The following is a 26418-nucleotide window of genomic DNA, read 5'->3' on the forward strand; positions in this document are numbered from 1 at the left end:
ATCAGCGATTCTATATCAGTTCTAGAATTTTTATTTGATTTTTTTCCTATTTGCCTTTTTTATGTAAATAGATTCTAATTCTCTGGTCACATTGTCCATCTTGTCATTTACTGTCTTGAACCTGTTAATCACTGATATTAAAGCCCCTGTCTGATAACTGCAATATCTTATCATCTGTGTGTCTGTTTTGAATCTTTTTCTTCTCTTGACCTCACTTCTTATTACACCTGGTTTTTACTCAACTGACTGTTGGGGATATAGACATATATGTACGTATATATGTATGTATGTATATTTATTTAAAATTACAAAGGATCTAAGTGGTGTTACATGATTTTCTGATTTTCTTAGTTTGGGACAGGCAACTAGATCAGGAACAGACCATTTTAATCCAAACTAGCACTTGAGCCGATCTGAGGTTTAGTTTCAGTCTTCCTAATTTTCTCTATTTCTGGTCAGCTAGTTTGAGGTTGGGGTTCAGTCTTTATAAAGTTGGCCTATTTTTGGCAAGCCATTTCTCCTAGGATATAGTCCTCCAGGATTGCTGACTAAAGTGGGAGGGTATTTATAAGCATGGGTGTTTCCAGGATCTCTCCACCTTTGTGAGCCCTGAACTCTCATTTTTATCTCCTTAGCATCATTAGACTGTTTACGGCTCTGCTCAGCCGTTCACCCTCTCAGCTGGGCTGCTTACAAATCAACCATTTTTATTTGGGGGGGGGGTCTCAGAGATTAGATATTAAAAAATTAAGTTTGAAAAATTAAGTATGAAAAATTAAGTTTGAGATGTTACTGACCTTTTCAGATTTAGTCTTTAGATCGCTTTCTAATAACATACACACCAAAAACCTAGAACCGGGATGGAGTACTCGTCCAAAATAAATAAATAAATAAAATAATAATACCATACATGTGAAGCAAAGAAAAGTAAAAAAGAAAAGGCTGAGCAGGTGTTGGAAAAGGCAATGGCAATGACTGCTGGGGATACACAGATGACCGAGAGCAGGATCCAACCCAATGAGTGTTCTTCCCTCTGGGAGAAGGAATTCAAACACATTCTCCTAATCTAAAAAGAAGGAAAACCTGAGACAGGTAGAGACCCATCACTGGGAAGACAAGCAGGAGGATGATGACTTCTGGCCACCGTCGGCAGAGCAGCCTCCATGTAAGGGGACAACATCTATCTGAGCCAGTCCCTGGAAATGGGGAGGACTTCGGGAACCGGAAATAGCTGAGCACCGGTGTGGGGGTGCAGAGCATGGCTCGGTCCAAGACGAGCTCAGACATGGTTGGAAGCAGCTGCATGAAACCCATTTATCTCCTGCATCTCAAACCTGCCTTCACAAGGGTATAGAGCTTGGCCACTGCAGGAGGAGGCCGTGTCCCATCACCAGCTTCTCTAGTTCGCTGCAGGGACCAGGGGCTGCGCAGTAATGTGGATCTAGAAAGAAGGAATACTGCGAAGGGACAAGAAATGGCTGGTGGACCAATGGATCGGGGACGGCGGGAGGCAAGGCAGGCTCAATTCAGGTTGTGGAGGGCCATGACTGTCAAGTAAAGAATATACTTCTTTATATTACTTGGGCCTTTATATTTACTTTGGCCTTAGGCCTCCAGATCCAAAGCACAGCTCTTCTAAGCAAACCAACTTTCTGCTCTCCACTCCGCTCAGCACAGTTGTCTCACGAGCACCACGGCCAAGGCCACAAAAGGTGGGACGTCAGCAATAGCACGCCAAGCAGATGGGAAGCAAAATTTAGAACACGAAGTCCAGCAACGGGGCACACTGTCAAATTCCTCCCTTAGCACCATGGCAAAGACAAGAAAATAAAATAAAATAAAAGCCTGCACTGGATGGGATTGTCTGTAAGGCAAGATTGCTGATAATGAGGAGGTTTCAGAGAGCAAAATGTAGCCCTTGCTGGTTTGGGGGCGGTCACGGCATCCAGCCTCAGGCATATCCGACACCTCTCCCCATGCCTTCTAGCACCCCCAGAGGTATGGTCAGGAGAAGCAAAACTCTTGATCCCAGCAGCAGAGGACGCAGCTTCGCTGCTGGGCAAGCTGCTGGGCTCAGTGCCTGATTTCCATCCAAGACTCGAAACAAACTGATTGCATTTCTCGATTTGCTTGAAAGCCTTGCAGCTTGACCACAGCTCTGCTGATCGGCAGGACGTCTTATTTTTTTTTTTTAAAGATTTTATTTATTTATTTATTTATTTGACAGACAGAGATCACAGTAGACAGAGAGGCAGGCAGAGAGAGAGAGAGGGAAGCAGGTTCCCTGCTGAGCAGAAAGCCCGATCCCAGGGGACTCGATCCCAGGACCCCAAGATCATGACCTGAGCCGAAGGCAGCGGCTTAACCCACTGAGCCACCCAGGCGCCCCAGGACGTATTATTATGACGATGATTATGGATACACCAAATCCTGGTTCAAAGGCCAGAACCTAGGCCTGGCATCCCATGCTCTGCCCCACCTGGCCTGGCTCATCCCCGGCCCCTCCCCAAGCCTCCAACCTCCTCTCTGCTTTCCCACCCACCTACACTCACATCTCCTTTCCATACTTGACTATATCCTTCCACCATCTTGGGGCCACCCCGGCCACATGGGTCCCAGTCAGGGAATCCTAAGCCAGTGATAAAACAAGAAAGAGAAGCAGCGGCAGAGGCCTCCCTTTCCGAGTGGGCCTAGCACCATGCTAAATATTTTCCAAATGTCATTTCATTTGGAACCACCCTCTAAAAAAGAGCACTATAATTATATATGTAGAAGCTGAAACTCCGAGAGACTGCAAGCATGTCTATGGGACCCAAAGCCCTGCTTTAAAGCACGGTGCTGCAGGAAGGCCCAAAGGAGCATTCACAAGGGCAACCACATCGCCTGGGGGCGGGGGCAGGTTGCAGCGCCCAGCGGCAGCACCTGGCGTTTTCCAGGCAGCGCTAAGAGCCAGTGGAATGGATGAATGAGTGAACACCAGACCCGACCATTGAAGACGAGGACGACCCGCCAGGAAAAGGAGCAGCGGGGTGGGAGGGTGGTGGGAAGGCAGAAGCAAAAGCAGGAAAGCTTGAAGCAGCCAGGAATGTGAGGGACTAGGGCAGCCGCGTTGCTGAAGCGTAAAATGGGAGATAGAGAATGAGGGAGGAGTCTGGACAAAGGCGACCTGCCAGGCCCCTGGAGGTACACAGGCCCCCAGGCAATGGTGATGACCAGTAACTGAAGGGAATGGCGGTTGGGCCCTGCAGCTCTAATGCATTGTGCCTGACCCCAAACCCACCAACTCCCCCATGAAACCTGCTCTTCCTGTCAGGCCCACAGGCTCCAGGATAGCCCCAGCTCCCGACTGGGGCCTCGGCTCCACCTTCCCCTTCCTCTACCCCCCACACAGCTGGACGCGGGGCCCAAGCCGGGATGCAGCAGTGAAGAAAGCAAGCACTATTTGCTGTCCTCCGAGAGCCCCCAAGGATGTCTTTTTCTCTCTCTCTGCCACCCTCTCAGGAGGAAGCAGTGTGTCCCCAGGTCCGTGGTGGAAGGTGGGCCGGCTTCTGGCCACCCGGCTCTTTCCTCTTCAAGGATGGAGCCTGTCCTCAGGACCCTGGCATCCACTCCCAACCATCCCCGCCCCCCTGTCTGCCACCCTCTTAGAAGAACCCCCACCTCAATGGCCTAGCACCTCCTCAGCAAGAAAGAGGGGAGAGGAGCCACGCTTACGCTGGGTCCCTTTTACCAACCACCCAAAACTCACATCCAGAAAGTTGGCAAAGTCACATTCTTTTGCTTTTTTGTTATTTGGTGGCGGGCAGAGGGAGAGGGAGAAAATTCCAAGCGGCCTCCACGCCCAGCACAGAGCACCACACGGGGCTTGATCACACAGCACTGAGATCATGACCTGAGCTAAAATCCAGAGTTGAACACTTAACCCACTGAGCCACGTACGTGCCCCTCACATTCAAACACCGCCAAGAGACAGAGTCCCAGAGGCGGGAGGCTCTGCCGCTGCATGTGGGCACGTCGATGGCCAGGCTTCCCTGTCGCTCTGGCACTCCCACCCGAGGGAGCCTCTGAGAGCCCACGGTGTCACCCGTAGCCCTGCACCATTCCTCGTGGCTCACGGACACAGGAAACGGAAAGCCCACTCTCCTGCCCTGTGGGTGACAAGCTGCCCTCCCGGCAAATGCACCACGTGCCACTCGAAGGTCAGGCAGGTTGCGGGACGGGCAGACAGCCCGAGCTCTGCTCCGGGCACTGGGCCGTTGCCAGGGGAGGGCTGTTTGCTACTTCCTCACCCTCATGTCCCCTGCACCTGGTCCAGGGACTGGTGGCCACTGTTTGACTTAAGCTTAGAGGGAAGCAACAGCTCTGTAGATTCTGGAAGTGTGATGATATTAACAAAGGCTAGCGGCAGCCCTATTCTCAGAGAGCCCCAGCCGGGAGTGGAAAGACAGGGACAGTAGCCCACAGCCCCATTATCCAGAAGCAGTGGCCTGAGCAGGTCCGGGTCCCCCCTTCTCCCCTTGTGCACACCCACAGCAGGGAGCCCCCATGGCTAAGGGTACCCGCCTGCCCTCCCACAGGCCACACGTGGGAGCACTGCATTTCGGGACACCCCCAGGAGCAGGGACAGGCTCGGGCCACATGCTATGTGTAGAGCATGGACTCGCACCACCTCCCACTGGACACCTGGAGACACCTGCCCACTGGCACCCAAGGGAGCGGCCACGCCAAACCCCACAGCAGGAAACAAGTCTCCCGACGGGTCTCTGCAGGTAAGAAAGACCGCCGGCTGTCTGTATGTGCAAAAAACGGATCAGAGGATCTAGAGAGGAGCTGGAGGCAGGGACCTTGGGGGTCCAGTCCAGCTTTCTCATTCTGCAGATGAAGACGGAGGCCAAGAGAGCCCAGCGCAGATCACCAAGCACAGGATGCCCCTGCTACTTTGTTTTCTTACCTCTCTCTCTGCCATCTTTGCACTAGAACAGACACTCCAAGAAGGTCAGGATGTTTGTCTGTTCTGCGCGTTGTTGTTTCTACAGCACTTGAAACAGCCTGGCCCACAGCAGCACGCAGTAAAAACGGGGCTACCATAGCGGATGACCCACGGTCGTGAGCGACATGCCCTGAGGACATCACACCGCTTCTCAACTCACTGCCAGTTCCTGGCCCAGAAGGATTCCCAGGAGCCTCCCCTAAAGATCCCCTACAGGGAGCCGTGCTGCAGAATGATGGGGTGCCAAGGGGGGGAGGGGAGGTTAGTGCGATTGGCCATATCAGGTCCGTCCCCAATCCCTCGATTACTCTGACCTTAGATAAACTAGTTGGAAACACTAATGACATCCAAGGCCATTCAATCAACGATGACCAACCATTAGGACAAAATGTACTGTAGGATATGCAGACAGCTCTGTAACCCGAGAGAGCTGACCCTCTCCCTGTCAGACGGGTTTTCAGCCCCGGTGACCCGTGCAGTAGAAGGAGAGCAACACCACGCTGGGGTGAAGAGCTGAAGTGTGGCCAAGCCCTCGTGAGGGGGGCCTGCTCTCTCCCACACGAGAAGGGGGAAGCAGAGCCTGGGGCCGGGACTGCAGCGGGCCAGACCTGGGCTTGCCCCATCACAGATTCCTCCTGCTTCGGCAAGCACTCGTCACCAGACAAGCACAGCCCAGAATAATGAATTTTAACCTGATTCAACTTTGCAGAACTGCATTCACTAATTTAGTGGTACTCGCATGTTCTGTTTCAGGGACCAGGCAGGCCAGGGAACTTCTGGGAAATGAAAGCAATGGCTCTCCCAGAGTGCGGGGGAAGAAAAGAGGCTTACAGACACCGGAGCCCTGAGACACAAAGAACCCTTGGCCGGTGAGGGCCCCTCCTCTCCCTTCCCGCTTCTCAGCCTAGGATTAGCCCTTGTCTTTCCTGTGGCAGCCTCACCCACAGCCCGGGGGTGGGGTTGGGGGTTGACCAGACACTGCATGGAGAGAGCTGCCACTTCGGGGCCTGGCAGGTCACAGCACTGGGGGACAGCTCACCAAGGACAAGACAGGAGACACACAGCAAATCAGGAAGCCAAAGCCATGTTTCCCAAAGTCAGGGTGACGGTAGGAGTAGGGAGTAGGACTGAGCACTGCTGGTGTTCGCTGGGACATCGCAGGTCAGAGGGGCCTCCAGGCAGGCCAGGCACGGAGCAGGAGCTAATGAGGCACATATGTCAGCACAGACAGGTTCTGGGCTTTCATTAAATCCTCCCTGCCTGCTGACATCAGGCCGGGCCTTAACCCAAGCGCCATTCCCAAACACAAACGTTAGAAACAAAACTCAAAATCTCAGGATACACAAGAAGTTAACCCCACATCCCCTCAGAAGACCACCCCCCACTTTCTTCTAAAAGGGGAGCCTGGTGGAAGCTTCTGAATTCTGGACGAATGAGAGAACCAAAAGGCTCAGTGTCAGTTGGACGTATCAGAGGGAGAAGGCTTCAGTCATTGGAGGCAGAATCAGGAAAAGAGAGCTCTTGAGTGCCCAGGGACATGGGCAGAGACTAGGAAACCGAGAGAGAAAGAGAGAGAGGGAGAGGACGAGACTGACTTCTCGGGGAGGCAACCAAAGGACATTGTCCTAAACATCTTGACAGAAACCAAAAAGATTGATAAAACTGAATATAGGCCAATCACGATTACCTATGTAAGCACAGCCCCCAGTCTACCCATGGGTGACATTCAAAAGCTCACCATGACTTGGTGTCTGCAACTCTGAATGCATTTTTCATAGAAATAAAGCGATACCTATGGTGAGGCTATCAGGCCAGCCTGTCACAGTTGTGGCCTATAAACGCTTGGCAACAAGGCCCAGTCTTTTTTCTTCTTCAATTTCCAAGTGCAATGCAGGGAACCCGACAGAGAGCAAAAATTCAAATGGATGTAGGGCGACTGAAAGGCTTCTGTGAGCATCAGGCCTGATTTCACCTTTCACTCCCTTGTTTATTCCTAGAGGAGCACTGGCGTCCTCAGTTGTTACAGATCCTTAGAGAATCACACTGAACTCCCCCTATTTAGGCGTCTACCTGATTTATGTACTAAGATACCCTAAGGAAACTAAGTATCCCCAATAACCCCACAGAATAGAGAGAGAGCTAAAAGGAGGGCCCTGCTTGTGCATTCCAGGCAGGTCTCCAGGCTGGGAGCTTCATTTAGTCAAGGACACATGGAATGTTCAAGAAGCCTGACAAAGGGGGGTTCTCCACTGAGGGCCACCTTGAGGTCTTCGCAACCTTCCAGACCCTGAGCTCTCTTAGTAAAGAGAAGGTGAAATTCATTAAAACCAGATCTTTGGGCATCTGGGTGGCCCCGTCCAGTAAGCGTCCAAATCTCGGTTTCAGCTCAGGTCATGATCTCGTGGGTTGTGAGATCAAGTCCAGCATAGGGCTCCACACTCAGTGGAGAGTCTGTTTGAGGATTAGCTCCCTCTGCGCCTCCCCCCACTCATGCCTGCACACACATTCTCTCTCTCTCAAATAAATAAATCTTTAAAAAAGAAAACAGGGGACGCCTGGGTGGCTCAGTGGTTTAAAGCCTCTGCCTTCGGCTCAGGTTATGATCCCAGGGTCCTAGGTTCGAGCCCCGCGGTGGGCTCTCTGCTCAGCAGAGGGCCTGCTTCGTCCTCTCTCTCTGCCTGCCTCTCTGATGACTTGTGATCTCTGTCTGTCAAATAAATAAATAAAATCTTTAAAAAACAAACAAACAAATCGTTAACACTCTAGCCTCTGGACTTCTTAAGGGTTTAGCCTCTCCCCACTGATCCCACCACCATCCCTTCACTGTAGATGGGTCTCTTCTCTGACTCGCCAGAGGAAGAAAGCCACAGCCGTCCAGCCACCTACCCACCACAGCTCACTTCATCTCTGTGATGATCCAAGTGCATTTTTCATACTCTGAGACCCTCCAAGGCTGCCTGCTGCTTCACTGATTTATGGTATTTTTCCAGCTGAGAGAATTTCTGATGATCTGTGCCCCATGGGGTTTGAAAAAATGGTCCCCACACAGTTCTGTCACAGGCACTGTCCCCTTGTAAAGTCGTGGAAAGGAGGGTACAGAGTGAGTGGCGGGTGATGTCACAGCTCAGGGTGAGGAGGCTACAGCGGGACCTCGGGACCTTGGGACTTCGCCTCACGTTCATCCCCAGCAGGGCCTCTGATGACGGAAGAATAAGGAATTGTACGATACCTACTGACAATGATTTTTACATGAATGGTCCTTTCTCTGGGCAGGGTTTGGAAAGGTTCTTCTACTCTGAAGTTCAAAGACTCGAATAACAAATTCTTCCGACAAAGGGTAATTTGCCTAGTAAGTACAAAGCCCCTGACAGGCCTGCCAAAGAGAGTGCCAGGTCATTCTCTGCCAGAAAAGCAATCCCACTTCTAGGTATTTATCCTAGAAAACTGAAAACGTATGTTCACACAGTATCTCTACACGAACGTTTACAGCAGAAAAGGCAGTAGGACATACGGACTATGCCATGAGCCTCCCGATCAAATGCTTATAGCAGCCTTATTTGTAATCATCAAACACTGGAAATAACACAAATGCCCTTCGAGGACTGAATGAATGACCAAACTGATACATCCACACAATGTAATGCCACTCAGCATTAGCAAGGCATAAAGTGTCGAAACACACAACTTAGATGGATCTCAAGGGCATTATGAAGAGTGAAAGAAGCCAGTCTCTGAAGGCTGCATGCTTAATGATTCTTTATATTATCTTCCAGAAAACATAAAACTATAGGGAGAGAGAACAGACCTGTGGTTACCAGGAGTCAGGGCTGAGGGGAAAGTCTGACAACGAACAGATAGCCTTAGGGAATTCTTCAAGTTGCTGCAGCGCTCCCGTATCCTCTAGTAGTTATGAGAACTTCTACCTATGTCCAAACTCCTAGGATTGCACACCAAAAATCAAGGCGATTTATAAATGTATAAATGTGTATAAATGTCTTTTTAAGAAGTTCATAAATCTTTGACACCTCGCACCATGGGACACTGGTGTCTTGAACGCTGGCCAGGCTTGCTGACTTGCTCAAACCCATAGAGGACCAATGAGAGGGACAGAAAAAGGGAGATAGCACCCCCTGGGCTCCGTCTAGAGCCCTGAGCGGCTATGGAAGAAGTCCACTACCTGAAAGCCATGACACGAGAGACCCGTGGAGAGACCAGAGAGAGAACAAGACCAGAGAGATAACGAGAGCCACCCCAGGAACGCCCAGCTCCCTGCATCTGTCCAGCCCAGGAACCGAAGAAGCCATGGCCTGGCTGCACCCTCATGACAGACCCCGAGCCAGAACCACCCGGCACGATCTCCCAAACTCCTGGTCCGAGGAAAATGGGAGAGAGAACGCAAACATGTTAAGCAACTACGCTTCAGAGGGATTTGTTCGCAGCTGTGGGTAACTAATAAAGGACACTTTTTGAACAACTGCCACGTGACAGACACTTTCTCACACATTATCTTGCTTGCTTTTCCTTCATTTCACCATTTGCTGGGCACTTTCCATATGCCAGGGACTATCTACGGAATGGGGCAAGAAGTGCCAAGAGCCAACAGAGTCACCCACATGGGAGGGCTGAGAGATGGCGGCCAGAGCCAGGGAGAGGCTGTTGGTTTGGGCAGCTCGCCACATAGGGTCTGTTCTTCACAGAGGCACTGCGGGTCTGTGGGAAGATAAGAAGATCCGATCTCGACCCCGTGCACGTCCAGCATCCGTGGGACATCCAAGGGGAGCCATCCACAGGCCACTGGATCGTTGCCCTCAGGACCAGACAGAATGCTGGGCTAGAAAAAAGAATGAGGGGTTTATCAGCAAGCTCTGGGAGCCACCCAGAAAACGAGGTCATCTGTGAGGAGAAGGCATGGTCTTGGGACAAAGCCCTGAGAAAGGCCAACACTCAAAGGGCAGGAGGACACTGAGGGCTGAGAAGGAAGAAAGGGGAAGGGGAATCTGTCACTATCGAACTCAGAACAGCCGCACTCCTCCGAGGGGATGACCAGAACCAGCAAGCGCTACCAAGAGGTTAAATGAGATAAAGACAGAAAACCATCCCCTGCATTAAGGACGAGCACCTTAGCAAGGGCAGTTTCACGTGGGGGGGGGGGGCGAGAGTGAGTATGGAACAGGAGGGAGAAGGAGGTAAAACAGCAGAGCCCGGACAAGGTCTAAGATGCATGGCAGTGAAGGCTGACTGTGGCCAGGGAGGAGGGTTTTCTGGATGACCAAAGCCTCAGACCACCCCTTGCTAAAGCAACAATCCCCAAGGGAAGCCTCGGCTTCACGGCAGTCTGCGGTCACAGGTTTAGTGGGGGGTGAAGGACAGGAAACAGGTCCCCACCAGGGCAGCGGGGGCTAGAGCTGCTAATTCGATGGTAGGATCCTTTTTTGTTTTTGTCAACAGCCCTTTAAGAGAGGAGGCTATTGGTCCAAGGTTTTAAGAGAGGGACTATGGAAGGCACAGACGGGGCTGGAGGGGTCACCCACTGTGATTTTGCTGACCCTGGTTTCCTTTGGTTTTGATTTTTTACTGTGCAGGCTCTCCCAGAGTCTGACGCTGAGAAGACATTGCATAAACGTTTGAAAAAGAGGGGAAGGAGGGAAAGTCCCTGAAAAGGGTCATCTCAGCCCTCGACTAACACTTGCACACACTGGGAATAGCAGTGACCAGGGGCGTGGGCAGCGGGAGACTCCACCCTCCAGGCCCAGGCCAGGCCCATCCTGTGGCTTGTCCCCAGCCATCCTCTTCCTCCCACACATTCTTCATTAGTGGCTTTTCAGGGACTGCCTGTCCATCACTCTCCTTTCTTCTCTTACCAGTTTCTTTCTCTCCCCTTTTCTTGGTAATCATTTCCCCTTCTCAGATTTTCATTTTTCTCTCCTCTTTCCATCCTTTTCCCTTAAGTTTTCATTACATGGAACAGAAGTAACTTCTCAAATGGTTTTGTGCTCACTGACAACAGCCCAGTGTGCCAGCCTGGCCCCTCCGCCCACCCTTGTGGGTCTCCCTTTCCACATCGGGGACTGTTCTCACGTGCCCAGAGCCATCCAGACCTGAGCCCCACCCCCTCCCGGTCCCATCCACGTCTCACCTTTCCGTTCATCTACTCAACCCTTCCCACTCTCACCAGGAGGCTTTCTGGAATGCGAGCCCAAGTCGATTTTTCCCACTTCTGACATCTCCATAGCCCTGGCCGCCTACGTCACATGTAGACGTGAGTCATATATGCTGCCTGTCCATAGTTACTTCATTCTTTGTTGTGTCTATGACTGATTTCCCCAACCAATCCTAACCATAAAGGAGATGGCTTTCATGGCCTGAGATCAGGGGCTTGACAGAAAGAAAGCTTCCCACTTAACCAAGCTTTGCTCGGCAGCTCTCAGAGAAATAATCACCAACCGGTTACACGGAACATCTATGAACTCAGCCGAATCTCCTCCTGTTCGTATGCACTCCACACGTGGGTGTCCACCTATGTTCCCGTGCTTATCTCTGACAGACTGAGGATGATGCTGAGAGTCCCCACTGGACAGAGAGTTGGAAGCCTGGAGGACAGAAGACCTGGGACCACAGTTCTAGTGTTGCCATCCACTGAGGGGCTGTTCCTGGGCATCAGTCAAGAAGCCAACCTGATTTTAGTTCTCTTAACTCAGAGATGGAGCCTAAATGACCCATCTCACCCCCTTCTGGGGTTGTGTGAGGATCAGCCAGCAAACCTATGTCCCCATGCCTTGTAAACTGCACAGACACGCCGCGGTTCTATTACAGGCAAATTCAGCAATGAATCACTGTCCACAAAAATGCACCCAGTTCTGGGAACAAAAAACTACTCATATCCTTGACTATTGTTCTGGACAGGAAGGCCAGTGCTATGGACCTTGAATGGAGGACCCCCAGAAGGGCTGGATAACCTCTCCCACAACCAGGCACTGGCCACCCAGACACTAGCCCCTCAGGTAGCACCAGGTCCTGCAGAAGCCAGGAAGTTGGTGATTTCTGGAAGCTGTGATCAGGAGCCAGCCGGAGCGCTCCTGCAGCCTGAAACGGTGATCTGATATGGCCAATGGGTAATATATCCCTGTGAGCCAAGTGTCATCACCTGAAATAAAACCTATCCACAACCTCCGTGGCTGGCAGAGGGCTGAAGCTTCCTGTGTGGAAAGAAGGGTGGCTGGACTCTCCCAACAGCACTCTGATCTCCCAGACCCACCTTCCTCCGGGGGCTTCCCGCTAACCACCGCGGCAGCGGCCTCCCCGGCTTCAACGACCCTGGCCCTCACACATGCTCACAACTCTCCTCGCCCTCCCCACAGCTCAACCTGGGCAGGAACAGTAAGCAAGGGCATGAGGAAGGCCGGGAACCAGGCAAACAGGGACATCTGGCCCATGAGGCGGTGCTGCTTCACACAACAGACCTCAAACCAGACCCCCTGGAGGAGCCCTCACCACCCAATGCAGCGGAGACCCAGCCTCGTCCCCAGCCTTCAGCCCCAACAGGAGATGCCCCTGACGGGACGGTGGGCCTTCTTTTCCCGACCCCGGGCTTCCTCTCTGAGATCCTAGCACAGACCCAGTGTGGAAAAGGCCAGAAAACAAGGTTTTGATACTTGGTATATGTGCTGGTTTCGATACTTGGAAGAACTGGTTGTCCCTCACTCACCCGCCGTTTGTGGGGACGTTGTAACACGCAAACCAGGTTCTCAGACCAGGGATCTGAGGAGGGATCTTGAAAAATGAAATCTACTCAATTCTTATAATCATCATGATGTAACTACATACCGTACTTTTCCACTGAACATTCATTCAAATATTCAAAAAGTATGTATTAGGGCTTATTATGTGTCAGGCACTGTGCTAGGAACCCTGAACTGGAAGGTAGGTTAAACATACTTCCCGCTCCGGAAGGGTTACGCCCGGTGGGGAGATGGACACATGGTGCCATGGGTGACGGGCGCATGGAGCACAGCCCGCCTGGGTCTGGGGGCAGCTGGAGGGCTGAAAAGGCAGGCCAGGTGGAGGCAAGAACCTGAACAACCATCCAGGGCAGCCTATGAGGAGAAGAGCAAGCATTTTAGCACAGGGTTTGGGAAGGGGTGGGAGGGAAGGACAGTCGGGGACCATGGGGGAGCGGCAGACGAGAGGCCAGGTCACAGAGAACCCTGAGTGTCCCTGTGAAGGGCTGGGACTTCCCCCCGTAAATAGTGGCAGCCACCAGAGCAAAGGAGGAGGAGGCAGGGAACAGGGTGGGGGAACGGATCAGAGAGCTGTTTTCCAGAGCCGGAGTCCAAAGGAGAGCCAAGAAGACTCAGGAATGGAGAGGAGGGGCCTGGTGTGAGCAGAGGAATCGAGTCTGACTCAGTTCTCATGGCGCGTTTGTAACGAGTAAGATGAAGAAGAGCCACGGGAGCTGGTCTGGGAGAAGGAAGTTACTCGTTCCATTCTTGACATTTCTTTGCTACATTTCCGTTTGTACAATTTGATGATTCACGTGGGTTGTTATGGACTGAATATGTCTCCCCAAATGCATATTCTGAAGTTCTAACTCCCAGTGTGTCGTATCAGGAGGAAGAGCCTTTGGGAGGTAATTAGGTTTAGATGAGGGTGGGGCCCCATGGTGGGATTATAAGATTACCCTTGTAAGAAAAGGAAGTTAAAGGTATGAAACCACAAAAGAAAGAAGGAAGGAAGGAAGGAGAGGGGAGGGAAGGAGGGAGAAAAGAAAGGGAAAAGGAAGGGAAGGGGAAGGTGGAAAAGGGGGAAAAGGGGGGGAAAGGGGGGAAAAGGGTGAAGGAAGGAATGGAAAAGGGGGGAAGGGGAGGGGGAGAAGAGGGAAAAGGAAGTGAGAGAGGAGGGGGAGACACCAGAGCTTTCTGTCTCTGCTGTGTGAGAACACAGGAGGAAGGTGGTTCTCTATCTGCAAGCCAGAAATGAGGACCTCACCAAGAACCAAATCTGCTGGCACCTTGATCTTGGACTTCCAGCCTCCAGAACTATTGAGAAAATAAATGTCTGCTGTTTAAGCCCCCCAGTCTATATGGCATTTTGTTATAACAGCCTGCACGAGGATATGAGTTATTTTAATGGCTACCTGATAATCTGTCCATAATAAAACATAATATATTTAATATCTCCCTTATCATGGAACATTGAGGTTTTTTTTAGCTCTTCATTATTAATATAATCCTTGAATATCTTTATACATAGAGTATTTCTGTATTTTTGTCTGTCTCTTCAAATAATTCTTGTAAGGGGGGTCCTGGGTCAAAAATAATTATTTTTATGATTTGTATGTGTTGCCAAGTCTCTAGAAAGAGGTGGAGTCACTGACTACCCCACCTGCAGCATACAGGCTCCTCAGTTTTCTGGAAGCATTAGCATCTAATGAGATGTATCTTTGTCTTAGGAACACAGTACTGTTACTTGTATGCATACAATGTAACAGTTCTAAGTTTAGCTTTGACTTTTAAAGTATAGTCATGATTTTGTCCCTCAAAATAGGGAGAGGCAATGGGATACATACATTTACATAATTTACAAAGGGTTCAACAGCCTTCTCTGAGTCCCACCGGGTGGTAGTCCCAGAATTCTAATGTTCCTCTCAGTCGTGACGCGAACTGCCATATCCGGACAAGGTCACCCAGGAGCTGGACTTCACCACTTGGCCTAGCTCTTCCCCAGCCCTCCAACGTGTCCACCAACCTTCTTCTTAAAATGGAGGCAAGAGCTGCCATCTAAGATAAATTCTTCCCCTTTCTTCTCAGCAACTGAATCCCTAGGAATTCATCTTAAGAAAATAATCAGACATAAGCACAAGGATTTTCTTTCTGCAAGCATGTATATTACAGCTTTATCTGTGTTTTTATATTGGCAACTACCTAAACATCCAATGGCTCGTTCACTCCTGCATTCATTTAATGAGTATTTATTAAGCACCAAACACGGGACAAATAACAAAATAACAAATAACAAAAGAGACCGAGCCCTTTCCCTCACAAAGCAGGGGAGCAATGCTTCCATGGACCACAGCATGGGCACAGAATGGATCACTATGCTGTCATTAAAGAGGATATGCTCCGAGAGCATTAATGGCTTGGGAACATATTCATAATGTTACAGTTTAAAATGCCTAGCTATTAAAAGCCTGATAAGACACAAAGTGGTAAGAGTGATTGGGTCCCTTCGGGTGGTGAGAAGAGTGGTTTTTATTTTTTTCAGTGTGCTTTTCTGCAGTTTCCAAATTTACCCACGTGCTCCTTCTGTGCTGGGAACAGATGCTCTGTTAGTTTCACGTGGGTAGACTCCTTGCCTCTTGGTCTTTTTTCTCCTTGAATCCAGCTTTGCTAATGGTAACCTCTCCCCAGCAACATCACTCTGGATTCCAAACATGCAGTTTAAGTTCACATCCAGGTGGAAACACAAGTCTGAAGACAGTTTAGGGTACCAAGCATACACAGACCAATACAGATAATATTGACTCGGGTAAGGAACACAGACCATATTTCTCCGCATTAACATGACAGGAAAGGAGCTTTTTACTTCCACCATGACGGGGTAAGCTCCTTTCCTGTCATGTTAATGCGGAGAAATATGGTCTGTGTTCCTTACCTGAGTCAATATTATCTGTATTGGTCTGTGTATGCTTGGTATACACAGTTTGATCCTTCCAGCATCCCCTTCTAGGCACTATCCGCAGGTCACAGCTCACTCCATTTACCAACCCCTGCAGTCACAGCCCTTTGGGCTTATCCATCCTATTTCTACCCTCTTAGGCAGAGTCAGCCAATAAATTATCCAGACCCATCTCCATCCCCATCTGTGAAGCTATGAAAACCCACTTCTAAAAGTGAAAATCAGGCACAAATAAAGAATAAATTCTAACAAAAAGAGCTCAAAAATGGGAAAGGCTGCCCATGAAGGGAGAAGAAACTACTCCCTCTCATTCTAGAGCACATAGGACAGAGGTTTTACAGAAGGACCTTCTGCATGGAAAGAGTTGGAATGAGACCACTCTTCCTTCCCTCCAGCTCTGAATGTTATGGTAATGTGCTCATTCAACAACCACTTACTGGATATGTACTTTGTGCCAGGCACTCTTCTAGGCTCTAGGGCTACATCAGTAAACCAAACTGACCATAAAACTGGCCAACCAACCTAACCTTCATGAACCAGTGGGTCAGCTACTCAAGGGCTTTGGAGTTGACCCTGAAGGACAGGCGGTGAGGGAGGTTTGGAGCAGAAGAGTAACATTCTCTCTCTCTTTCCTCTTTTTTTTTTTTTTTTAAGTTTTATTTTACTTGAAAGAGAGCGTAAGCAGGGGGAGGGACAGCAGACTCCCCACTGAGCATGGAGCCCAAAGCAGGGCTCCTTCCCAGGGTGCTGAGATCATGACCTGAGCTGAAGACAGACGCTTAACCGACTGAGCCACCCGGGTGCCCCTCTCTCTTCCCTCTTTAATGGGTCACACAGGCCTGTTTGGTAAGGTTTCCTTCACATTAAAATCCATTAAAGGGACCCTCTTTCACCTTTTTTCACCTTTTTCCTATTAATGTCTATGTTGCAAGGCAAGAAGAGAACGTCCACCCCACCAGATGTCAAGATGTATGTACTGTGAAGCACAGTCAGTCAGCCAGTGGGGCGTTAGCATGAGGACACACAGCTAGACAATGGAGCAGACAGCCCAGCAATGCCTACTCTGAGCCTGTGGGTCAGGGTGGCACCGCTGAAGACTGGGCTCCAAGCCCCCCAACTCTCCTGGGACTGGGGTATCATCAACCTCTGTCTTCAGTCGGCTGCTCTCCCAGGGAGCCCCGCGCCCCTGCACCTCGGCTGCGCACAGCCTCCCTGGTGACATCAGAGAACCAGACAGAAGTCCCCACATAACTGTTCACAAGGCTTGAAAGCTAGGTTTGTGGGGTGCAGCAAACTTAACAATATTGAATTTCATTTAATTAAATTACAGTAGGGGAGGGGAAGGAAGCATTGTCGCAGTCCACTCTCTCAGAGCCGACACCATCACACGCGTGTGTTCACGAGTCATGAGGGACTCACCTTTGACTCTGGATTGATAACTATCACGCGGGGAGGACTGGGGAAGGTGAAATCACAGGGAAAACAAAGCAAGTACTAAAGTGGTATAAAATGTAAGTGCGATAAACTCCTTTAGTCAAAACTCTGGCCAGTATGAACAGGCAAAGTGAATGGCTGGAGTACCGTGTGTGACGCCAACTTAGCCAGAAGGACCCTCCTCCTCATTCTCTCCCCCAAGCACCCAATCAGAAGACCGGGGGGATGGGCACCTGCGTTGCTCAGTGGGTTAAAGCCTCTGCCTTCAGCTCAGGTCATGATCCCAGGGTCCTGGGATCGAGCCCCACAATGGGCTCTCTGCTCAGTGGGGAGCCTGCTTCCTCCTCTCTCTCTCTGCCTGCCTCTCTGCCTACTTGTGATCTGTCAAATAAATAAATAAAAATCTTTAAAAAAAAAAAAAAGAAGAAGAAGAAGAAGACCAGTCGGAAGTTGCGTCTGCTACATCTTCCATTCTGAGAACTTCAGAATAATACTTGGTGTGTCCTGTGCACTCTGGTGGGGACCTGGCATTCCATTCAGCGCCACGATACTAGTGCCCAAAGAACCAGAAGAGCCTAATCAATAACAAGAAAGTCTCCTTCTGCGTTTTCTTCTTTCTGAGAATGTTAAAAATACTTGATAAGGTAATCAACAAATCCATTTTTCTGGGTCCCTTTAGCCAAATCTAAGAGTGTTGTGCTATATTGAATGGCAAGCTATTTAACATTTTCCCTTTTTCCCAATGTGTTCACAATTTTGAGACTTTTTTTCCTGATATTAAGTTCTAAACATTCCCCCTTAGAGTTCAAAATTTTGATTTCTGGTTACAAATCTAAGCTGCGAAGAGGAAGTATGTTCCCAAGTTGTAAAAAGACACAATGTAATACCATTTGTTACTATGTGGCTCTAAAAATAGATCAACTTCTGGTATATAATTTTGCTCATGCATGGTAATCTATTTTTTTAAATGATCTATCTTCCCCCCCCTCACCAATAACTCATCCATAAATGGTTTAACTTGCCCATAGAAATCAAAAGCTGCCTGTCAGAGTGCCAACATACACCAACTCACATTTTCAAATACATGACAGCATCACTGCTGTGTTCTGCATTCTGGGCGGTTCTCCTGAGGCAAACTCAAGGTGATGGTAGAGGAAATCAAGACCTCGAGTGTGGTCAAGAGAGCAAGTCACAGGCTCTACCAGCCACTGGGAAACTGAGGGCATTTATACCAGTATCATTAATTATAGCCTGAGCAACATCTCAGCTTAGTGATAAAAATTGGAGGGCATCTACTGAAACTACTCATATAAATTCTCCACCTTAACCCTTCCTTTACCAAACAGAGAGTCTGTGAGATGGATGTTTGCTGAGCTGGCTTCATCATAAGAATGGACCGAGTCTAGAAAGAAATCCTAAACATAACAAGACTGATGTCCTACACTTGTTTTTCAAAGATCCTAAGGAGAATGCAACCATCAGGATGGGAAGAAAAATACCAGTGGAAGCACAACAGCAAATTTGCTGACGACTGGCCTCAGCCATAGTGAACACACCCAGGACACCCGTGACACTTAATGAAAGGACTCGGATCCCAAAGGGAACACTGGAACTCATAACCTAATTTTTTAGCTCTTTTATTTAAAAAGTTCAACATATACAAAAGTATAGAAAACAGTATAATGACCTCCTCATACACCGATAATCCAACTTGGACTCACAGTCTGTCTTATTCCCCCGTAAACTCATCCACCTACTTTCCCCTCATCCAGTATTATTTTGAAGCAAATTCCAGACATCCTATAATTTCATCTGTAAATATTTCAGTATGTATCTCTGAAAAATACAAACTTGCCTTTAAATATAACCACAATATTGTTATCATGCTTTAATGTTTAACATCAAATTAATTTATGTTATTTTTATTAATTTAAATTTAATAAACTTTAATATCAAATAGTCATTATTCAAGTTTTCTCGATGACTTCAAATATTTATTTAACCGTGTGTTTGTTTGAATTAGTATCCAATGAGAGCCATACATTGTAATTGGTTGTTGATATATCTCTTAAATCTCTTTGAATCTAAGTTTCCCTGCTTTTTTTTTCTTTGCAGTTTAATTTTTGGAGAGACTATAATTGCCCACAATCTGGATTTTGCTGATTGCACCCCTGTGGTAAGGTTTAACATTCATTGTAACTTAATTTTCCCCATTCTTTCTTACTTACTTCAGAGCAAGATCCAAAAACACTTCCCAATAAAATTGCCAGAAAGGCAAAAACAAAAACAAAAAGCAGTCTGCTTGTCTCTGTAAAGGAGCTGACGACGCTGACAAGCCCAAGACTGAAAATGTCCCTGCTTCAAAAGCCAGGTTACACTGGGGACATCCCAGAGTGGGCCACAGGCACCAGGGGCATCACCAGGAGGGTGCCAGGAGCGGCGACTGGAAGAGGGCAGAGAAGTTTGCCGAATGTTCAAAGTTTCCTCTGCACAGAGGAATAAACCCTGGAGGAGAAAGAAGGCTGGGGGAGGGGTGCTCAGCGGCAGCCTCAGCATGTTAATCAGTTTTAAATCTGCTACCATTAAGAACTAACATTTCAGATCCGCAGGGGGAGGGTGGAGGCAGGCAGTCCTGTTGTTTTCCAGAGGGACCCAGGTTGGATTCTTGAGGACAAAAGGCACAGACTCACAGAGCTCCCTCACTGGACGAATTTACCCGAGCACAACCATTTAAGTCACAGCCCGGTGACAGGCAGCCGTGGAGTGGGAAGGCAACGTAGTCGGCCCCTCCCCCACCTGCGCTTCCCCCAGCACAGAAAGCATGTGCTCTGCTGGCTTTCTAATAATGGGACACAGTTGGCTACAGGCTTTGGAGTTAAAAAAAAAAAAAAAAAGAAGAAGAAGAAGAAGAAGAAGAAGACTTGACCTTAAATCTCAGCTCCTTCACTTAAAAGCAGTGTGGCCTCAGATAACCTCCTTAGCCTCCCCATGCCTCAGTTTCCCCATCTGTTACCTAGGGATACTATTGTCCACCTGCTAGAGCTGTTATGGGGATGAATGAAGTTATGCGTGGGGGCCTACCGTGTAGTGCCCAGCACACTCCCATTACACGCCTCCTTCCCCTGCCCCCCAAAGATTTCTGCCAGTCCCTTCCAACCCAGATCCTTGCAGGGGGCCTTGACAGCACCTGCGGGATGTCTGGCTGGGTTACTGATGCTGTCTGTGGCCATGCATGAAGCAAAGCCAGTTGACCCATAAAGAGTTCAATCCCATGATCCTGATCTCAATAGCCCAGCTTCAACCAACTGAGCTAATTAAGGTAGAATCAGATTCAACTAGGCTGGCACAGAGATGCTCTTAGCAGTTCATACAACATTCTTCAGTTTTGTCCTAAGATGCTCTGTGACACAACACACTTGCCAACTTTACCAGTGATCTCATCTTTTAAAAATCTGAATGTAATGTAGCAAACAGATGTGTCCCTTAAGAGGATTAAGGTGGAAATTCATTACAGCAATAATACCAGTGGATTTGTGTTCTATAACTAACACCGATCAATCAACTTAGCACGCGCCATCTTAGCACTAGTTAGCTTCAAGAGAAACATGGCAGAACTGAGCAGCCAGGTCTTCTTCCTCTAGGAATTTATCTGCAACAGGGGAGACAAATCAGAGTCCCACCGAGTGAGAGGCTGAACTAAATGACCTCAAATAATCCATGCCACTTCTACTGTAGTGTGCACAGGAATCACCAAAGCATGTTGGAAAAGAACTTTGGCAAATGGACAGGCTGCCTGGAAGGAAGACATCCAACACATAAAACAGAGTCATTAAGAGCTCAGACTGGTGTCAAATGCCACCTGTGAAACTTCCCATTCATGTGACCAGGGGAATTCCATCTGCTCTGGGTTTCTTCTGCTATGACATGCAACAGTACCAGTACTTGGGCGATCCCTGGACATGGCGAGATGGTGCAAGTCTAGGACGCTCCTTGTCTCAGGCAAGTCCCTAGAACATGGTCACTACTATCACTCCATTCTGTCTAGTCCACAAAAGGCACCGAAACATCTCCTGAACTAAATTACGGTCTTAATTGCCATTTTAACAGGTAGACTAGTTGTCTCTTTTTTTGTAAAAATATTCTCCATTTCGACTTTTGGCTATCAAAAGGAAACAAGAATCCTTAGCCTTCTGTATCAATCAATCCAAACACATTTAAATTTTGAAAGGCCTATGACTTACTATTTCTACTGTATAGATTTTTCTAAATTAGAAGTCCTATAATTATAATTCTCTAAAACACTAAACCAGAAACAAACACCTACTTATGCAACATTTGAGAACAAAAGGCCTTACCTAGGCCAGACAGAACATATAGCCACCAAAACAAACATCTCCCCAGTGAAAATACAGCATCTGTTTTGACCTTTGCGTTATCAAACTCATCATTAACTTAATTATCTTCCCTGGAACTACTAGCAGCTTGGGGGAAAAAATGAAGATAAAGCATAGTGAGCATAATATGTCCTTTTGTCCAAGATGATACTAGTTAAATAAACAACTAACTTCTTAAGGAGTTAGCAGACATGATCTAAATTAATGTATCATTAAGTTGAGAAAAGATGCACATGGGGCACCTGGGTCCCAGTTAGTAAAGCAGGTCATGATCTCAGGTCCTGGGATACAGCCTTGAGTAGAGCTCTCTGCACAGCGGGGAGTCTGCTTCTTCTTCTCCGTCTGCTCCTACCCCTTCCCCACCTGCGGTGCGGGCACGCGTGTGTGTGTGCTCTCTCTCTCTCTCTCTCTCTCTCTCTCTCTCATTCACTCTCTCAAATAAATAAAATCTTTAAAAAGAAAAGAAAAGATGCATAGACTCCAGTTTGGGCTGGGAAAGACCTATGAGGTTATCCAGCTCACAGATTCCCAGCACAGGAGAATGCTAGGAGGGCGGCTATACAAATGAGAACCCGCCACAGGTCCTTCCAGATGCTGCTTATGCAGGTGTGTTCACTCAGTGACCATGCCTCCAGCTGCTCACCTGTGCCCTGAACACTTTTCTGTCTGTGTGATCTACTTCAAGCAACAGAAGTTTACTAACCCCGGAGAGTTGCTTGTGCTGGGCGGCTGGGTACACCGAGGGTGTCTGCATGTCCTACGGTCACACTTCTCCCTCCTGTCCATCACACAGATGGTCCTGCCCCAAGAACTCCCCATCTTGCCAAGGCCAGGCGCAACCTGGGAGAAGTGTTCCCTGTGGTGTGGGCAGCCTTACTCACAGCAGGGCCTGGAGTGACAGTCTGCCCCCTCCCTCACCATCAGCTAATTCACAGCAGGGTTGGTAAACTGTCTGTTCCTCCACTCAAGTGAACTCTACCAGCCCAGGAATTCTGCCTCAGGGCTCTTACTCATGCTTGTAACATTCATCTGCCCCAGGCCAAAAAGTACCTGGCACACAAAAGTGATTTGGCAAGCTCCCCAGGTTTATGGGATGAGCCCCCAGGAGGTGCTGCTTCTATCCACAGCCACACGGCTGGTCCAGGGAGAAGAGCAGCCCCAAGAGGGGGCCTCAACACACTCAGGCCTGGCTTGAATCTCAGCTCTCGACTCCCAGCAGAGAAACTAGGTTACTTCATCGCTCTCGGCCTCAGTTTCCTCATCTGCAAAATGGGAATCGTAAAAGCATCCCCTTCACAGAGGCATGTGGCATTCAGTGAGACCGTGCGCTCACATCCCTAGCAATGTGACATAGGATGTACACTGATATGGCCGTGATCAAAATTCTTGAGCTCTCTCTCACAGGGGATCATCCGACTTTAAGATTCGAGACTTTAAGATTAAGACTTTAAGGCACATAAATGCCCTGAGTTCCGTTTTACAGAACCCTGGCTAATAGTACCAGCCAATCACTCAGCTCTAGATGTGAAAACAATGCCAAACATCTGAATATACTGTAGGGGTCTTTGAGTGAAAGATGCTGGAGTAAGTCTGGCTGGCTGCCAAGACAAGAAGTCAAGGGGTTCTATGGGATACCTTCTGACTCTGCTTTTTCTGCAGAGGACACCTCAGAAAGTTCTGTGAGCCAATGCAATTTCAGTGCTGTGGCTCCTGGGGGCGGGAGGTGTGGTGGTGCAGAAAGCAGACACTGGAGCATCAGGATTTCCTCCTACCAGACCAGACCAGGGACACTGGATCAAGACTATGGGGCTATTCCAGGGAAACATAAAAATGTACTTCAGCCTCCAGCTTGAAAGGTCAACCTATGTATATAGGGTTTGAAATCCAAGAAAACCACTTCAAGGTCATAGGACCACAATTATGAGCCTCTGTGGTTTCAACAAAAGATCACTGTAATCAGAGATCATAATGAATGGAATATCGTGATGCCAAAAAAAGCCCTTTGAAAACTTTTAACTCAATCTACTGATTAGATTGAGACCCAAATAATTCACAAAAGTGATTCTGATAAACTGAATTCACAATACATCATTCTGTCCCTCCATTTCCTAATCCAACCTGCTTTTATGACCAAAGAGACTCCTCCAAACAGTGACGTCCATTCTGCACCAACATGAAGAGAATGAGATAGAACTGCCCCATTTCTCACCCCTGAAAACAGGTAACTAATTAAGTAGGGAAGTAAAGCACTGAAACACTACGAATAGAGGGAGAAAAATGGCACTGCCAAAGTTCACCATTTCCACATACAACCTCCCTCTCTTCCAAGGCAGGTGAACATCATACAGAAATCTAAAGAATTTTGAAAAATCAATTTTGTTCTTTTTGGTATCAAGGGTTATCTCTTCCAAATATTTATCAATGTTGATCTTCAAAGAATAAATCATCTCCAAGCTTTGATATGAACCCTAAGGAAAAAAAATGTGCTGGGAGGTAATTCTCAAGGTACAATCTGTTTAAGTAGGAGGAAGGGTTTACTTGGGTAACCAAATGGCTAGCTTTCAATGCCTAGCTCTTTACAACACACACTTTGCAAGACGCCTGTCCTCCTGCAAAGGGTTAAAAAAGAAGAAGAAAAGAAGAAAAAAGCCTCTACCGGGTGGACTGAGAAGCCATTCTTCCCAGGGGACACTCATTTCGGGCTGCGAGGCTCAGGCTTTGTGCGCGCGCCGCCCCTCCGCGCCCCCGCCCCTCCTCCCACAGCGACTGCTCCTCTAAGGTTCCCAAGGCCACCTGCTTCTCGGGAGAAAAGGGGACTACTCGGAGCGCTATCTCAGGGCGCAGTGGGCGTCCCCGGCGATGCCCCGCGGGGGGAGGAGGAGGTGTCCCCTGGGAAGCGTGCTTTGTCGCGAGGGTCGCGCGGCCGCCCGCAGCAGCCCCAGAGGCCTGAGAGGTTTAGACCTGAGTCCCGGGGGCCCCGGTTCTTTCCGCGCGCAGCTCAGCGTCGGCCCAGGTGGCAGGGCCGACCTCCGGCTTCCAGCTCCACCCCGCCCACCCAGCCGAGCTAACGGCCCCGAGCCCGGGAACCTTCTCCATCCAGCCTCGGGTCGGCGCGGCACCTGCTCGGCCCCGCCCGCTCTGGGCCGGAGCGCGGGGCTGTCCTCCTCTCACGCCCGGGAGATCCCGCGCCAGCCAGCAGATGCCCGGGGCCCCTCTGCCCAACGGGGAGGGGGGAGGTCTGCCCTTGGGCGTCTGTCCCGCGGGGGGGGGGGGGGGAGGGGGCTGCGCCTACCGCAGCCTGCCCGCTGCGCCCCCACCCCCGCGCGCACCGCAGCAGGGGCTGCGTCCAGAAAACCCAGCCTGGACCGGTCGGCCGTACCTTGTGCGGCGCCCGCAGCAGCCTGTGGACCCCGGCCAGCTGGGTGCCGAGCGCTAGGTCCTCGCGAAACGTGAACAGCGGCGGCCGGCTGGGCTCGGGGAAGTTGGTGCTGTTGAAAGGGTCCGTGTCGTCCAAGAACTGCACCCGGCAAGCCAGCGTGGCCATGATGCATCCCTGCCCCTTGGGGCGCGGGCGCCGAGATCGGCGGGGCCGCGGGCCGGAAAGCCGGGGTCACACCGCGAGCAGGGGAGGCCGCGGCCGCCGCTCGCTGGCTCGCGGGCTCGCAGGCTCCAGCGCGCCCGGCTGCAGCCCGGGCTCCGGCCGCGGGGGGCGGGGCGGGGGCGGGGCCCACGGGCCCCTGTGTCCCCTCCTTCCCCGGCTCCTCCCCTCCTCCGGCCCCCAGCGCCCGACCCCACTGCCCCGACCCGTGGGACCTGCAGCGGGAAAGGGAAAGGGAGAACGGCTCCCGCGGCTTCCGCAGCCCTGCGCCAAGCCCGCTGCCGGCAGCGGCGGGGCGGGGATCCCCCTCGGGCTGACTCCGGCAGCACAGGCGCCGCTTGGGCCGCCCGCTGCACGTGCGCCGCTTGGCGCAGGGAGCACCCGCGGAGCCGTACCCCTCCAAGCTCGGGGAACTGGAGGGAATCGCCCTCCTGTCTTCCGCATCGGGGAGAGGGCTTAACGCCTTCCAGATGAAGGAGGCGGCGCTGGGTTTCTGCTCCCTGGATTTGAAAACCCCCAGCTGGGCACCAGCAGGCGAGGGGGACGGCCCTCGGCAGCAAGCGGGGTGGTGGCAGTCACCCAGGCAAGGGTGACCGGGAGGTTTCTTTGGAAGAAGGAAGCTTAAAGGAAGAAAGGTGAGCCGGGGAACACAGGCAGCTCCTAAGAAACAATTCCAGGGGGTGCTAGGAGAGACGACTGGGGGACTGCAGGTTCTGCCCCAGGACCCCAGCGCCGTGCATGACACCGGGACCACCTGGTGGGCGCTGGTTGACCCTCTGTATCACTGCAGCCTAACTGGAGCTGCGGACGAGGTCATCGAATTGCGGAGGGGCGGTGGAGGCTTAGAGACCTGCTTGCTACCGAGGAACGTGGAAGCAAATGTTGCAGCCTGCCCGCAGCGGCCAGGCCGGCGCCCCGGACGACTCCTCTCCGCCTCCTGCCGCTCGCGTCGTTGCTCGCGGGCGACCCCCTCTGTTTCCAGTAGGAATTCCACGGTTCTCTCCTTTCCCAGGTGGTGGCCACGTTGCTGGTTCCTCTTACCTTGCCTGGGCTGGTACCTAGCGGCTCATAACATCCGCGTCTATTTACAAGGTGGCTCTAAGTCATCTCTCACCCTTTCTTCTGGTTTCAAGAGGAAAGAAACCCTTGTCCCATACTTGACCCCTTCACTGGCACCTTTTTTTTTTTTTTCAGGATTTAATTTTTAAGTAATCTCTATACCCAACATGGGGCTGGAATTTACAGCCTGAGATCAAGCGTTGGGCGCTCGGCGGAATTCGCCAGCCAGATGCTCCCTTCACCAGCACCTGAAGCTTTCCCCCTCCATG

General features: G+C 50.2%; 1 protein-coding gene across 5 annotated transcripts in view; it reads right to left on the minus strand.

The window, feature by feature from the left end:
• Positions 1 to 25102, minus strand: part of FHOD3 (formin homology 2 domain containing 3) — a 456738-nt gene extending 431636 nt beyond the window's left edge. For all 5 annotated transcript variants that reach the window (XM_044243141.1, XM_044243140.1, XM_044243139.1 and 2 more), the window contains exon 1: positions 24872 to 25102. In XM_044243141.1, coding sequence (XP_044099076.1) covers positions 24872 to 25036 — 165 coding nt within the window. In that variant the 5' untranslated portion in view covers positions 25037 to 25102. The remainder of the gene's footprint in view (positions 1 to 24871) is intronic.
• Between the last annotated feature and the right edge of the window lie 1316 nt (positions 25103 to 26418).

The sequence above is a fragment of the Neovison vison genome, chromosome 3 (assembly GCF_020171115.1).
Source record: "Neovison vison isolate M4711 chromosome 3, ASM_NN_V1, whole genome shotgun sequence".
NCBI lineage: Eukaryota > Metazoa > Chordata > Mammalia > Carnivora > Mustelidae > Neogale > Neogale vison.